This window comes from Bombus affinis, chromosome 13 (assembly GCF_024516045.1).
Source record: "Bombus affinis isolate iyBomAffi1 chromosome 13, iyBomAffi1.2, whole genome shotgun sequence".
Lineage (NCBI taxonomy): Eukaryota > Metazoa > Arthropoda > Insecta > Hymenoptera > Apidae > Bombus > Bombus affinis.
In genome coordinates this window covers 2,567,542-2,582,466 of record NC_066356.1, presented here as the reverse complement: position 1 = coordinate 2,582,466, position 14,925 = coordinate 2,567,542, and the positions used below count along the sequence as shown (strand labels likewise).

General features: G+C 36.7%; 1 protein-coding gene across 3 annotated transcripts in view; it reads right to left on the bottom strand.

Moving 5' to 3' along the window:
- Positions 1-14,925, bottom strand: part of LOC126923294 (neuronal acetylcholine receptor subunit alpha-7-like) — a 178,420-nt gene that overhangs the window by 115,043 nt on the left and 48,452 nt on the right. For 2 of the 3 annotated variants that reach the window (XM_050736614.1, XM_050736615.1), the window contains exon 2: positions 12,103-12,245. The exons of the other annotated variant lie outside the window; for it this stretch is intronic. In XM_050736614.1, the coding sequence (XP_050592571.1) occupies positions 12,103-12,245 (143 nt within the window). The remainder of the gene's footprint in view (positions 1-12,102; positions 12,246-14,925) is intronic. 3 annotated transcript variants of the gene reach the window in all.

The window sequence follows — 14,925 nt, the reverse complement described above, 5'->3', positions numbered from 1 at the left end:
TACAAGTGGAAGAAATTCTGTTTTGTAGAGTGAAGTTGCAATGAAGACGAAAGAAACAAAGATCTTTCTCGCGTGTAAATTAATCTTCTTCCTCTGAGAGTTTAATAAATTGATCTATTGTTTAATACGTTGAAATTTTCATTCGATGAACAGTCTTGATTTGAAATAGAATTATAAAAGGTATTTTTGATAATAAAATAACATTCTACTCCTTTTATTTTCTGTTATTTATTTTTTTATACAATTTATAATTTATCCAGGAAACCACGTGTCACTAATTCTGAGGTGTACGCAATATTGCGCGCAAGAGCGAACCTTTTATGTAACGTTATATAGTGGCAGTTGTTTTGTTTATGTAATTATGTACTTTCGTGGAAGATTTGAATGCAAGATTGTAGATAAGTCTGTACATCAAAAGCAACAAGTGGCCACATATCACGTACAACGAAATGTCGATAAAATAGCACTCCAAATATATCATTTTGATACAGATCGGAAAAATACTTTAAGTCACTGGCTATTAAACAACATTTTTGTTTATTTATTTTTACATAAAGATTCATCTCCTGTTTCATGCTTTTCATCGCACTACGTATAAACAGTAAAGAACTATATAGTTGATCTCTAAAATAAATAGAATTGTTAATAAATAAATAAATAAATATAAAGAAAAAATGTCAAGATACAGTATCTTTTAAAGGATAACAGCAATTCTGACTGTGCTCGAAAGAAGTCAAACGAAGTCGGGGAATCGATTGGCTAGTAAAAATAAACTTGACTTGACAAATTCGCAAGGGTACACAAAACTTTCCTGACTGAAGTTGTCGAAGACAGGCTTGGTCGTCGTTCGAACCTGGAACAGGAAACCCAACCATCGTAATTCACGACGCGACTGCAATCACCAATACCACACGAGACTTTTCGATACAAAATGAACCTGCTGCGAGCAAATTTCTTTTCGGCATGCAGATTATTCGAAAGAGGAAAAGTTAGTCTAGCTCCGTGAAAGAAAACAATTTTCACGCGTCTATCGACGAAATCGTTTATCATCTACGAATTCTTGATCGATTTTCTATTTTCCACGGATTATTTAATCCGAACCACCGATGTTATATCAACAATATAGTCGCTAGATGCGGCATGCAGCAAATACTGCATTAAACTGATTGCTTCGCGAATATGAGCTAATACATTAAACCTAATTTCATTTGACGTATATATGAACAGTACAGAGAGGCATAAATGGCCTCGTTTTTCACGTGATTTTTAATATTCGCTATGCTAGTACACTGGTTGAAAACTATTAGCCCTTGAAATAGTCGGATGGAATGTATGTTACATAATTGATAGGATGAAGTTAATTTAACTCGCCCGATGAGATTAATGGATTATCCTCTTCATTTATCTAAATACGCAGGTATATCAACCTTTTTGATAGATTAATGTAAAAATATATTGATATTATTAACATCTATTTTGAAATTGAAAAGTGATCTTCAGATTTAATGACACGAGAAAACGTTTTATTTAAAGAAGTTTTATGAAGAACAGATACACGCTACGATATTATAAATACCGAGAAATTCGTTCGTTATGCAGATATCTTTTTAAAAAACGTATACAATTAATATTATAATAAACAGTTAATATGTCACGGACGATTTGACGATTTTTCAAGTGCCCATTTCTACTCTAATCGTGACTGTGCATCAGGTCGTAATGAGAACTGAGCTAATATAGAAAATGTTCCATTTAAGATAAACTGACAGCCGAGTGTTTTTATTTGAAGAATATCGGACAAAGCGAAAACTTTTGCAAAAGGATTCCACGGCATTTCAACGGCACTTCGTTGATGCGCAGTTTAATCCATTTTTGCTATTCTTCCTGGATATTAACCGCACTCCACGGTATTGAATTCCTTTGTCGAACTTTGTGTTTGTTTTCTTCTCGGTTATTCAACAATGAACTTCGCATTTTTCGGAGAACACCGTTAATTTGCGATCTTTTTAGTCTTTCTCCTATTTGGTAGTATCGATTAATGACATGTCCACCATTACTTAGAATACCTTCTGATATTCTTCTAATGTCATTCTTGACCTTCCTTTTTTTTATTAATTTTTATCTTGTGATTTGTAAAATATCGTATAAAAGAGCCTTGGCTATGGAACGTACTAATATTTTAATTTTTTTATAGAAAGTTACTTGATATCGTTCAAGTTGTACCCTTAAGTAGTTTTTGGTAGAACATACTCAATGGGTGCTTTATTTCCGATTATCGTTCAATAGCCGAGAAGATATAGGGACTAATCGATTAGCATGAAACAATAATATCACTTGAAAACTCCCTCTAGATTGCTAACGTGTAATTAGACTCTCGTACGCTTGCAAGAGCAGCTCGATATCGTCTGGCTGTTGTAACAATGCGTTCCTTACGATGCATCCGTGCGTTCCGACCTTTTCTACACAGGCTCGCGTATATTTTCACAATGACCCTGGCAAACAGCTGCATCGATTTCTTGTCCCATTGAATTTTTACGAATGGACGATTACTTTCCAATGATCCTTTCTGCAATTATCTCACCGGTATTGAATACGATTTATAATATAATGATATATTATATAATACAGCAACGTTACACCGTTCGTGCTTGTTTTAAGTATTTGTAAATCGTAGAGTGTCTCTATGTAGGTACTTTGTTGCGCCAGAGTTGATAACTTGGAGCATACAATTCTACTTCGATAACTGCACCACTTATAATTAATTTATCCTATGTTCTAGTTGAATACATGTATTAGGATTAAATGAAAGCCGAAACGAGCAAACACAGAGCGGTATTAGGAAAAAGGAAATAATTAGAGATTAAATTGGTTTCGAATCCTGCTGGTTTAATTCTATAGTCTAAACTCCAATAACTGCCGGCATTAATTTTCTGTTACTCCTACGGGAGCTCTGCTAAAATATTGATTATCGCTAAACCATGCCGAATTGCCAACGGAAAAATTTCTATTAAAAGGGAAACGACCATGTAATTTCATTCTATAAGAATTCTAAAATTGAAACATGATTATATAAGATTATTGACCTGTATCAATCTCTACGCCCCACAACGACTATCCCGCGTTCCGATCATGAATTACTCGTTGTATTTTACTGATGGTAAAAGTACCGCAATAAGAATGGGGCCCAATTACTATTGACTAGCCACGAAATCGTCCACGAAATCACACGAACCAGGATAGCATAGATAACGAAAATTGACCTACGAAATTTGATACAGCAAGGCAAACCAAGCCCCCATCCACAACTTTTGGTATATCCCCAACCCCTGGATATGACCCAGGATTCCAGTGATTTCTAGCTGGTACGTGTCGGCTGTGGGTCGCGCGCCAACGCTTTCTAAACGCAAGACATATTCCGGTTGCATCTGTATTTGAGGAGAAAAGAATACACGAACGATATACGAATTGGGTCTTGCGAAGATCCGCATTGCCAACTATAAATCTAGCCGTCAGTGACAGCCTCATTTCTTGGTTTAATCTTCAAATCTCACGCATCTATATATTATTCGATAACCTCGCGTTTGCATATTTTCGGCATCATGCCGGAATGGTTACTCGTTACTGATCTGATTCATAGCGTAGTTTGCCCTTTCCATCGTATTGTTTGAATTTCTCTGATTTAGCGAGAAGCTTCGCGCTGTACAAATTCATTTTTCTTGTGCTATCGACGCAGTCCATATTCGGTTAGAATACGCCGCAGAAGGAATGGTAATCTTGGGATAAATTATTGTGAAATAATTCCTCAATATTTAGTAAGAATGGAAATTTATCGAACCTGAATATTTCTTTAAAAATATGGCGTTAATATGATATTGTTATACGTTGTGCCATCGCGCAACGATCTGCGCTGATATATTATTTTGATTCGTTAGCCACGAAATCGATTAGCCGACGAGGTGATCCGTGGTTTCATTTTGCGCTAAATAATTTTCAGGCGGTGCACGAGGTGGGTGTGACCGAGACAACGGCGCGGTGGTAATGGCGAGGAGGAAAATAAATTCGTGGGGACAGTTGCGGCTCTATGGCCGTTCACAGCCTTCGAATGTGAGATAAGTTACAGGCGCAGTGGTAGAAAGTCGGTTTATACAGATCACGTACGGCCTGGAATGAACGGATAAAGTTTTGGGATTCACTTTCCATTCTCAACGGTAAGCCAATTTCTACTATAACAAATATTGTACGTTAGTTAGAGAACGACGAGTTTACCATTCGAAGAGCGGAGAGTAGTTAGCACTGACGTAAAATTTTCAAGTAGTGTGCAAAGAAGATCGTTATCGAAAAATAACAACAAAATATACAGAAAAATGTTTCGACTTAATTTCCTTAAACGACTTTAAAGTGCGAAAAATTTCACAACAGCTTCCAATTGTCTTTATGCAGAATGGTAAATGGGGGATTCAGAGTGAATAGATGGTTCTCGTTAAGCGAAAAGAAGTCAGAAAATTAGTACTTCCAAATAAAAATAATCAAACACTCATGCATCGAACTAGTTCAAGGTCCGTGAGATTGAAAGGGTAAGTTATGAATTCTTTGCCTCTTTTCCATAATGTATTCTTCTCATAACATTACAAGTTTCCCCGCGGCATTTTCATCTTTTTCTACAAATTCTGGTTGAGATATTTTGATGAGACAACGATATATTATATGGACCTAGGGTAGTCGGAAAGGAGGAGCCAGAAACGCCGTAAGCATACAGAAAATTAGATATCATCCAGCACAGTCGGTTAATTCGACGTATGGCTTAAAACTTTTTGCGGTACGTGACGAGGCATAGCAAGTAGAACTGCGAATGCAGTTCCCCATCGGTGCTGTTGTCGCTATTGCCGGTGCACGTTGCACATTTCCTACTCGAACAAATCCACTTTGCAACCTCATTTCTGTGCTGGCGTATCCTTGACACTATGCGTCATCCGTACGTATCCGCCATGGAAATGAGAAACCGATATCAAGAGGAATCTTCTTTGCGACTTCTCGTACTTCGTCTACCATTAACAGGATTCCTTTCATATGAAATTAGATTCTATTCCCGAGCTACTACTCGCGTTTCTGGCCCGTCTTCTTCTGGCATACGCAATTTCTTTAGCCTATCATGTTCGATATAGATTGAACGTGCTACTTAAACCAATTTGATTTCGTAGAACCTCTACGCCTTTAAATTTTGACAAAAATACTTTGCGTGTTGAAATGATTGAGATTAAATGATTGGTGCTTTGATTGCACTTTGATGGTCACGTTATATATAGATCTGGAATTATTTTAGGCAGGCTTTAAGATTTGAAATTCATCGTATAACTAAAGAATTACTCCTGGAAACATTTGGTTTTGATCGTTAAAAAGTTTGGATGCTGAATAGAATATTAATGGTTACTAGCTCCTCGTATCCAGTAGAATCGGTCCACGACTGGTCAGACACAGCTATTCCTCGTTAAACGCTTGGAACGCGATGTTAAATATAAATAGATGGAATTTAAAAACGTTTCTAAATGCTATCCATAATTTTTTACTAATATAATAAAAATTAATAATCTACTATTTATCTGTTTTCTGTAATTTACAATTACCTTTTCGTGATGATATCTTTCCGGTTCCGTTTGTTCCCACCAAGTGCTATCTTTTTCTTTCTAAAGTATCTAATCGCTTAAAAGCAATAATTTCCTGCAAAGAAATTTTTCGGATGCCTTGAGATTCAATTTCAGTACAGCTGTACATCCCTCTATGTCTGTTTCTTTGACTCTAAAGCCGTCTCACGGAATTCATTCGTAATATAGCTGCTACTTTAGCGCGTTCTTCCTCTCTAAAGGGTCCATCTGAGAAATTTATCTTTTCCCATTGGATTGAAAGATCTCGTACACATAATCCTGACAAAGGTCTTAATCCTTACCCGTGTACAAAACCATAAATTTCCCAAAAAGGAAAGATATTTGAAGATGTCCTAGAATTTCGTTCAATGCCGAGGCCCATCGCATTTTAATACGATTTCAAAAGTTACTGTGATGTTGCTTGTTATCAAAGCATAGGTTCGCATTTGAAATCTTACCGAATTTTTTTCAGCGACGCTCTTCTTTCACGGTGTTTTTCCTTGAAACCAACAGGCAGAAGTCTCTTATTCTACAAGTTGAAAACAAGACCATTACGAAGGTGAGATCATCTTTTTTTATGAGCCAGCCAAGTTGGATTGTGAGGATGTATTTTGCGACGTTCTTGTTTCACAAGCTTCTCGCCGCAGTTAAAATACCGAGAACGTTCTGAGAAAAACGCGGGAAACTTAAGGTGTCTGTGTAGCAGAACATTCATTCGCCTTTGTCGTGTTTTCTTTCATGTTCAAGAAAGAACTGTAGAAGACATAAGTCGTCAAAGGATTGTATAGAACAGAAGTGTACTGATGCACGACGTTATAAGAAATAATTAACTCAAATTTTTTATTAGGCGTTTTACTTCTTTTCTTTTTGCAGATCTTTGAGTAAACGCTACAAATGTACTTCAGCTTCGTATATTAATGGTAAAATCGATTCTTCGGTAGAAATGGAAAAATAGATTTGTCTATTACAATTTACATTAAAAACAATGTATGAAAAATTGACACGGCATAGTTTTCCGAGAAGATTTCTTCGGAGGCGTAATTATAATCGTATTTTTAATATTACGCATAAATATTCCGATCGCGATCATTCTCAAACATTTCCAAGGCATTTAGCTAATGCTGTAATATTTTTCAGAAGCTTTTAAGCGTACCCAAAAGTACCATTTTCACGACCGTTTTGAAAATGGAGGAGTCTGAATATTAATGCAAAGTGCCCTTAATATTTCAACAAGTGAGTGCACGATAGGACCTGTCTGAAAGACAAGACATTATGCAATAATCTAACATAAGAGGAAGAAAACAAGACAACTTTTACAAAAAGTGAAAACTACAGGTCCGAATTCTAGCGTCTGATCTTCCTATTTTCTAGACTATATGCTTCCGTATAATTGAAATGATGTACTTACATTAGATCGTTTTTGCTCTACATTTTTCACGATTAAGCACACTATTATTTGCTAGTAACCACGCCAAGTAGTCCTATTACCATGGATTTCCATACCATAAATATTTCATTATCCAGAAGTTCAGCCCGAATACATTTAAACTTATACAAAGTGGAGCATAGTTAATTCGTATTCATTGAATATATCGTTACTATAACTTTAATTACAACTTCAATTTGTTCGGCATAATGGAACTGTAATTAGAATACGCAGAGGTATAAATTATTCAAGATTCTTTAGCATATCAGTAACGGTATAATCAAGGGATTAAAACGTTCATGACACTCGAAGTACAGATATTTTACCTAAATCAATACTATATCTTCCACAATTAAACAAATATTATTAGAAAGTAGATTTAGCATAATGATGAATCAATTGCAAGATAAAGGTTGCACTTGTCAACTGATTGCATCATAAAGAAGCCTAAATTATTGTACATTACAATATCATCGATCCTAAAATATTAGATTGTCCGGAAAGTTCGTTCCGATTTTTAAGGGATCATATTGAAAATTTGTTCACCGAAAAACCTGAAACGTTCTGGAAGGATGGAGTATTCAAATTGCGTGAAAGATGGAGAAAGGTTGTAAAACAAAATGGTGCCTATATAATTCAATAAATGTGTATCGAATCGACTTGTAAATCGGAAAGAAACATAGTACAGATATGGTAGTGGTAGATTATGGTAGTGTATAGCTTTCTCTTATGAATGAAACGCTTTGATCTGCCTTCAATTTCAAAGGTGATCGGATTAACAGCGCAATCGATGTTTCTATAAGCTACCGCACGCCTCTGCTTAATTACGTTAATGAGTAGGAAATTATTATGATTATCTTGTATTTTCTCTAGCGGAAAACAGCGCGCACGATCGGTTTGCGAGGTCACATTTGGCTGTGAGGCAAACTCATTGTCAGATAAGCTAACCGACCCTGAGGGAATGTTCTAAAATATATCGCAGACATCGACGGTAACGATGTAAGTTCCTCTTACTTGAGGGCAACTATTGGTGTGTCGGTAAACGTACACAACCAAAGAAACTAGATAGTCGCTGGTATTGCTGACGAAGCTTTGAAACTCGGCTAATCTTCGGACTAAGTATTGTCCTACCGCAGAAAGGGAACGTTTCTTCGGCAATAAGGGTTTACTGGCATTATGTTGCGTTACAAGCATTCAATTTCACGGTACCTTGGAAATGCGCCTGATTAATTGTAATAGTATCAGATTTTATATTCTCGTTAATGGAAGTGTGCTCATAATTTTTATATAGTCGTTTCAATGAATCTTTTTCCTGGAGACTTTCCATCTCGTCGATAGTAATCTTTTTGAGTTTCGTTAAACTATTTTTGAATCGTATGAAATTCAGATTCGGTGAGATCAGTAGAAAACGGTTAGCGTACAAGGAGCTTGTCTAAATATGTTTTGCAATCATTATTGTATCTCACGAGATTTTTATATGTACGCGAACAGTTATGTTGCTTTTATTCTCGCTGAACTTCCTTGCGCGATTCTTCGAAACTACTTCATCATCTTACCATCATTTTTCCATTGATTCATCCGTATCAGATTCTTACGAAATCCTTCACCGGGATTTACACGAAAATGTATTTCTTGAATACAATTTATAATGAATACAATTCAGAATACAATTACAATTTACGAAATGAAGAAGGTTAAATTCGAGGAGAACGCGTCCTGCGGTATCGAAAGAACGGCGAAAATAATTTCTGGAGCAATTAAAAATGATTATAGGAATGAACGATGCTTATGGTGTATCCCGCGCCTTTCTTCGCAATCGTTGGGGTATAAGAAAAATTGGAGGTCGAATGTCGGTCGCAATTGTAATGGTCCTATGGAAGAAGGTCATAAGGCGAAAAGAAGAACAAAGGGACGCTGCAAAAACGGGAGCCGCTGTCGGATACGGGAAACGATAAACGGCAAAACAGGCGCAGCGAAACAATGCGCAGGGCATATTTAGCCGTGCCGTTGTACATTATTTAGGTGCCAGTACGCGCCATTTGTATTCCCGCGCACGCGTGTGCTACGAAAATTCGCGATATTTCCTTCCACCCTGCATCCCCTCGACCAGAAGAAACCGATGCCTCGTTTCCATATTGCTGCGATCACGTCCACATTTTCGGAAATGAAAAGTTTCCTGATCGTGGTGGACACCCCTTAAATTTGTCATTCGATCTTCGATCGCGAGGAAAATGGCTCGTTTAACAAAACGAAGGAAATGTTGCTAGAATTACGAGCGTTGAAGATTCATCGGTGAAGTTCCTTTTTCGATGATTTATAGAGAAAAGTAGAAGAAAGAAAGCGGTGTTTATTTTCACATTTGAATGGGAAGATTTGAAATGAAGACTTGTGAAGTTTAAGAGCGTCAGTTTAGATCTCGAGAATGTCCCTTGTGCGAAGCGATTGAATTTTGACAATGTATGAGATCGTTCATTCGTGAAACGTAACAATATATCGCAAATATGCCTTTATTAGGCCATTTGCGAGATATTTCTTAGTCATTTTATGTAACATGCGATATTTGATAGAATTTTGTGCGAAAACGTTATGTTTCAAAAATGTTGTCATTGTCTGTTGAATTGTAAATTAACTAGAATTTAAAATTAATTCAAACTGCCTGATACAGAACGAGAAGAAGCTACAAAGAGTTGAACTACGCGTCAAAACTAAATATGTAATAGACACGAATGTCTATCGATATAAACGTCAACGGAATTATTGGTCTTCATGATTTAATTAAACTTTTACACACTTGTCATTACACCGCGTGAATATTGATGTACGCGTATCTATACATATGTGATAAATTGCAGTCGAATATATTGTTTATTAATTTGTTCAATTTATTAGTTTGGAAATCCGTGTATAGAATTACCGCAGTATATACTACAGAGTATAGTTTCTCTGCTAATATATTAACCAGATACGTCTAAACTCTAAACTCATCCTCAACTACTCGACGTTTTGATACTTTAGAGAACTATCAACTTGAGAATATCGAAATTGACTGAGAGAGTTTGATTCTCGCTCTCGAGAATGATCGATGTGATTAGCTCAGAATCCTTCGGATGATCCTTCTCCCGTGGAATATACAATTTCGAACGTGAAGTGTATTTCGAACGCGAATTTATAAATTGTATATGGATGATCCGTAAAGTATTTACATACATACGATCGTGGAAAAATAAATTCCCACGAGGTTATCGATATCGAAAGTTTCAAAGGACAATAGAAATTTACCGTCTAAGTAATTATACGCGTTTCTTAATAATTAGCCCTGAAAATTGATATTTTCCACAAACCTGATATTGCCCATGTTTAAAGATTATAATCATGCACTAGTATTAGCAAAATCTACAAAGTAATTACAAGGCACACGCTTGAAATAGAACGACGAATCTGGGCACAATAGACGACACTGTTAATCCGGCTTCTAATTACACATAAAACCAGCAGTTCGCCACGCGCTGTCTGAACGGAAATTTCCCCGAAGCTTCTACTAATCATTTCTAATAATGCTCGAAACATTGTCCGTACCATACTCCTACAGCTATGGTTTATCGTAAATCATCTTCACGAGAAATGTTATATCTAAATCAACGTTACACTAAATTTATGAAAATATAAAGTAAAATGATATTACTAGTGTTATATTTTAATCGAACTTAATATCGATGTAACATCCTTTGACTTTCAGTAATTAATGAAATCGAGGTTTAATCTTCTCCATATCAAAAATTGCTCTAAAATTAAACGCGATCGAATCATAAAATTAAGGGCTAGAGAGATTTTATTATTGAAAGTCCAAGAAACAAATATACCCCTGATAAAATTTGGAACTTCTATTCGGTATAAACATTTATATAACGAATTGTAAGGACGTGGAGAAAATTGAACTGGGTAAACTAGCAGGACCTTCGTTCAATAATTTACAAGGGTTAACCGTGAAACTGACAGTGAGTCTAGAGTCTAGACGATGATTGATGAGAGCGTAAGTGCATCGTATGTTACATGCGGCCTCCGAGTGCAACCAATGAACACTTCCGTTTCGTCGATGCATCCTATACACATCCAGGTTGTACACGCGACTAGTCGTAATATCAGTGATTGGTCTTTGTTCGTTTTAATGTCATTCCTTCCGTGTGCATGTGTGGTATGTATGTGTTTTACACTGGTGCGTATAAACGTGCAGGAACGGGAGATGCATGTTGGAAAACGTGTATGCAGGGCTGCACGTAGCCCTCGTAGGTAATCACCAATCTGTGTACTTTTTTCCTATATATGTACGTGTGTGTGTATGTACACGTTTATCGAAGCCCTGTTTCGTGGCAATACCAGCGCTTCGTTGGACGGAGAAAAAAGGATGCGATACGTTTCTAATTACGAACCAGGTCGCGTTTGGGTACATTGGTCTCTGGCTGTTGACACAACATTTTAAAAAAGAAATTTTATTTTTTCACATTTTCGCAAACGTGAGATATATTAGCAATTGTGTACCGACAACTGATCGTACTGATCGTACACCTTTAGTTTTCGAATGTATTTTTAAATCTAACAAAATAAGATTCCGGAAATACAAGAAAGATTTTAGAACCTTCGACGATTTTCAATACTGCGATATACATTTTGAAATTAGAGGCCTCGTCAGGTCGATGTCTAAAAGTGTATGTATGTATACCTTCTTTTTAATTACAAAATTCATGCAGGGAATAATCATAAGGTGTTACCTGTCGAACAAAATACGATAAGGTTGCATGCAAATAGGAATGTTAAGAAAACTGATCGTGCTACTCGAAGCAGAAAGCAATGCAAAAAGGACGTTCTGTCTATTGCAACTCACTTAACTCGCACCTTGATAAAACGAGCACACTTTTCGTTTCAGTATAATAGACACTTAGAATTCTGTTGGTACTGTGTGCGGTGTGCGTGTTACGTTAGAGAGAAGGTCTTTTATGCGTTTTGTACAGAGGAATTTTTAAGTTGCTGTTGAAAACTTACAACGTCGATTATTTGCATTAGTGTAAGGCCAAAGCTCAACACGAGGGGCTCGGACTCATTGCCAACCGGACGCTCCAGCACGTTGTATGTATCCAGCAGGTCGCTTAGCAGCCGTTTCTCGTGAGAACCACCGTTTACCAGCCCTGACCAATTATCATTTTTTCAGTCATCTCTGTACAAGCACGATCTTTAAACCACTTTGAGCCCCGACTAGCCCCGTCGACTCTTGAGCTCTTCCGCGGTCCACGCTCGCATTCTTTCGAGAACACCACATTCTCCCTTTGTTCGAAATTCACCGAGGAAAAGCAATGTTTATAAGACGAAAGGTATTTTTTCTTCTTTTCTTTTCTTAAATATTGCAATCGTTATGTAAGAAGGTAGAAACCAATTGAAAGTCTCAGTTGGAATCGAAGATGAAGATTGTCATTAGCGATCGTTGTATCATCTTGTCTGGAAACGTGTGTCGACTGGAATTTCGTAGATATCCTGCGTACGTGGAACACGGATTGTTAGTCGTGGTTCAAAGTGTACATGTTTAAAATTACGTTGCCCCTTTTATAACAAGAATGTAAGTCTGACAAGAATTATACGCAATATAAAAACATATATAGAAGTTAATTTGAAGCAGCTGTACACATTTTTGCTAAAAAGGGCACGGGTAAATGTCTCCAGGTATCCGTGAGTCGTTGAATTTCGCTTGCATGGGTAAATTTGCAACTGACCTGTGAATAGAAACAAGCATTGATTCCTTCTCTTTAAAACTTCGCTCTAAACGTGTTTCGAACAATTTCGAAGATACGTCGATTCTGTGTAATCACGATAATGGCCACATGTATTGACATGAAAATTAAACAGAAAATGGTAATTAAAAGAAAAAATTTCTATATTTTTCCTTGTGTAAAAAAATTAATTGGCTTCGCGGTGGTTGCACACGCGACAGGAATAAAGTGCAAGTCCATGTGTCGTGGACATTCAGCTTCGAATCGTTGAATATCAAAGGAAACTAGACAATTTTTACAGACCTGTTATCGACGACTGGCCCTCGTCCTATCGATGTCGTATCGCTTCGTGTCGACGAAAAGAAACAAAAGAAAAAGGAAAATGACGACGATACAAATTTCTATCGAGTGTCTTAAAGAACGTCTATCTTCTTTCGATTTATCCCCAAGCTCCTCTCTATTCAATCGCTTTTAGGAGTCACCCCACGGTGACGTTATGCACTACTTTTTCCAAATATACAACTTCGTAATCTCTCTTTCTACCCGGATCTCTCTCCTATTCACCCAACCTCTTCTGTCTCTTTTCTTCCTTTCTCTATCCTCTCGTACTTGCCAATTTTTGTCTCTGTTTCTCGTTTTTCCTCTTGCTCATAGGACACCATTCGATATCTTGCCCCACGGAATAGTTTACATTAAGAAGTTGCTGAATCAACTTGTTGCATCAGTATTGCCGATACTGCGCTTCGTTATGAGCGTAGAATTCGAGAATAAAGAAACGTCGGAAAGTAAAATAAAACGAGATGCATTTCATTATACTTTATGACCTGGCGTAACAATGTCAACGCAAGAACTAGAATGGTCGGGATAACCAATTTATAGTGGATTCAATTCGGGAATATAAACAGTTTTTTGTAAAATATATAATTAGAAATTTACATTATGTGTCTTTTCATGTGGCTCCCATTTCAATTTCTTTGATACAAGCTTTAAACATTACTTGCTAGTAGTTCTATCGCTAACCGGTGATATAATCATTAATTCGAACAGAACATCCATCTTCGATTATAACAGCTTTGGTTTCCAAGCCCTTTCGGAAGCAATTCAAATTATGAGAATTCCATTCCCTGAGAGAAAATTCCGTGCATCACCGATACGTCGTTGCATTTGGCACAGTACAAACGTTATCGTTAGCATCCGTGTTCACAATTAGAATGCGGAATGATCGACATTGAAGTAATCGTGTGTGCACGCATGTTTCGTGTCTCAACATGGAACTGTGGATACTCTCTCATTGGAATGCAAAGGCAAAATATGAATTATGAATCCCCTCGACGAGAAAAAATTCGATTCACCGCCGTATGATTGTATCGTATAATACCGGTTATCTTTCTGTTTGACGTTGCAAAGCAAAATATCTGTTTCTTTGATATCGTACGGAAGATACTTAGAATTTAAAGAAATATCTGTGAAGAATAATTTATAAAAGAAATTCTTTAGCTGTTTACAAAAGAGATTATAAATTCGAAGAACTCGTTTCGTTTAAGAGACAATCGATTAAAGAGTAATGAGAGAAAATAAATAGTAATAAACGTTCGTAAATATATGGACTGAAAAGATATGTTCCTCCTTCACGCTCTTTTCATAATAGAAAGTCAAAGGACTTTCTTCGTTTCCACCTGCCCAAACAAAATAGGATACAGCAAAGCTAAATAGCGAAACATTTGCTGTTTATTGTTTCGAGAGAACGTACCCGGTAATTGGATTCACGAACGCGAATCGAATACTTAAAGCTAATTAAAGAGCAAAAGCTTGCTTCTAAGAATTTCACAAAATCGTTCTGCAGGACATGCTGCGACTTTGCAAATCGACGAGAGCTGTGTAAAAAGACTATAGAAAGACTTGGTTTTGCTGTGTTATAGATTTATTTTCTCTCGAATCGCCGTTATGTTTTCAACTCCCTGCTTTTGTAACTTCTTTTTTGTTCACTTGAATGCTTATAGTCGCGAAATGATCGATTGAGTTTCATAACTTTCAAGACAGGATAATTTATTTCAACAATTTTGGCGATTGTAACATTTGATTTTAATTTTTCAAGCTATCTTCC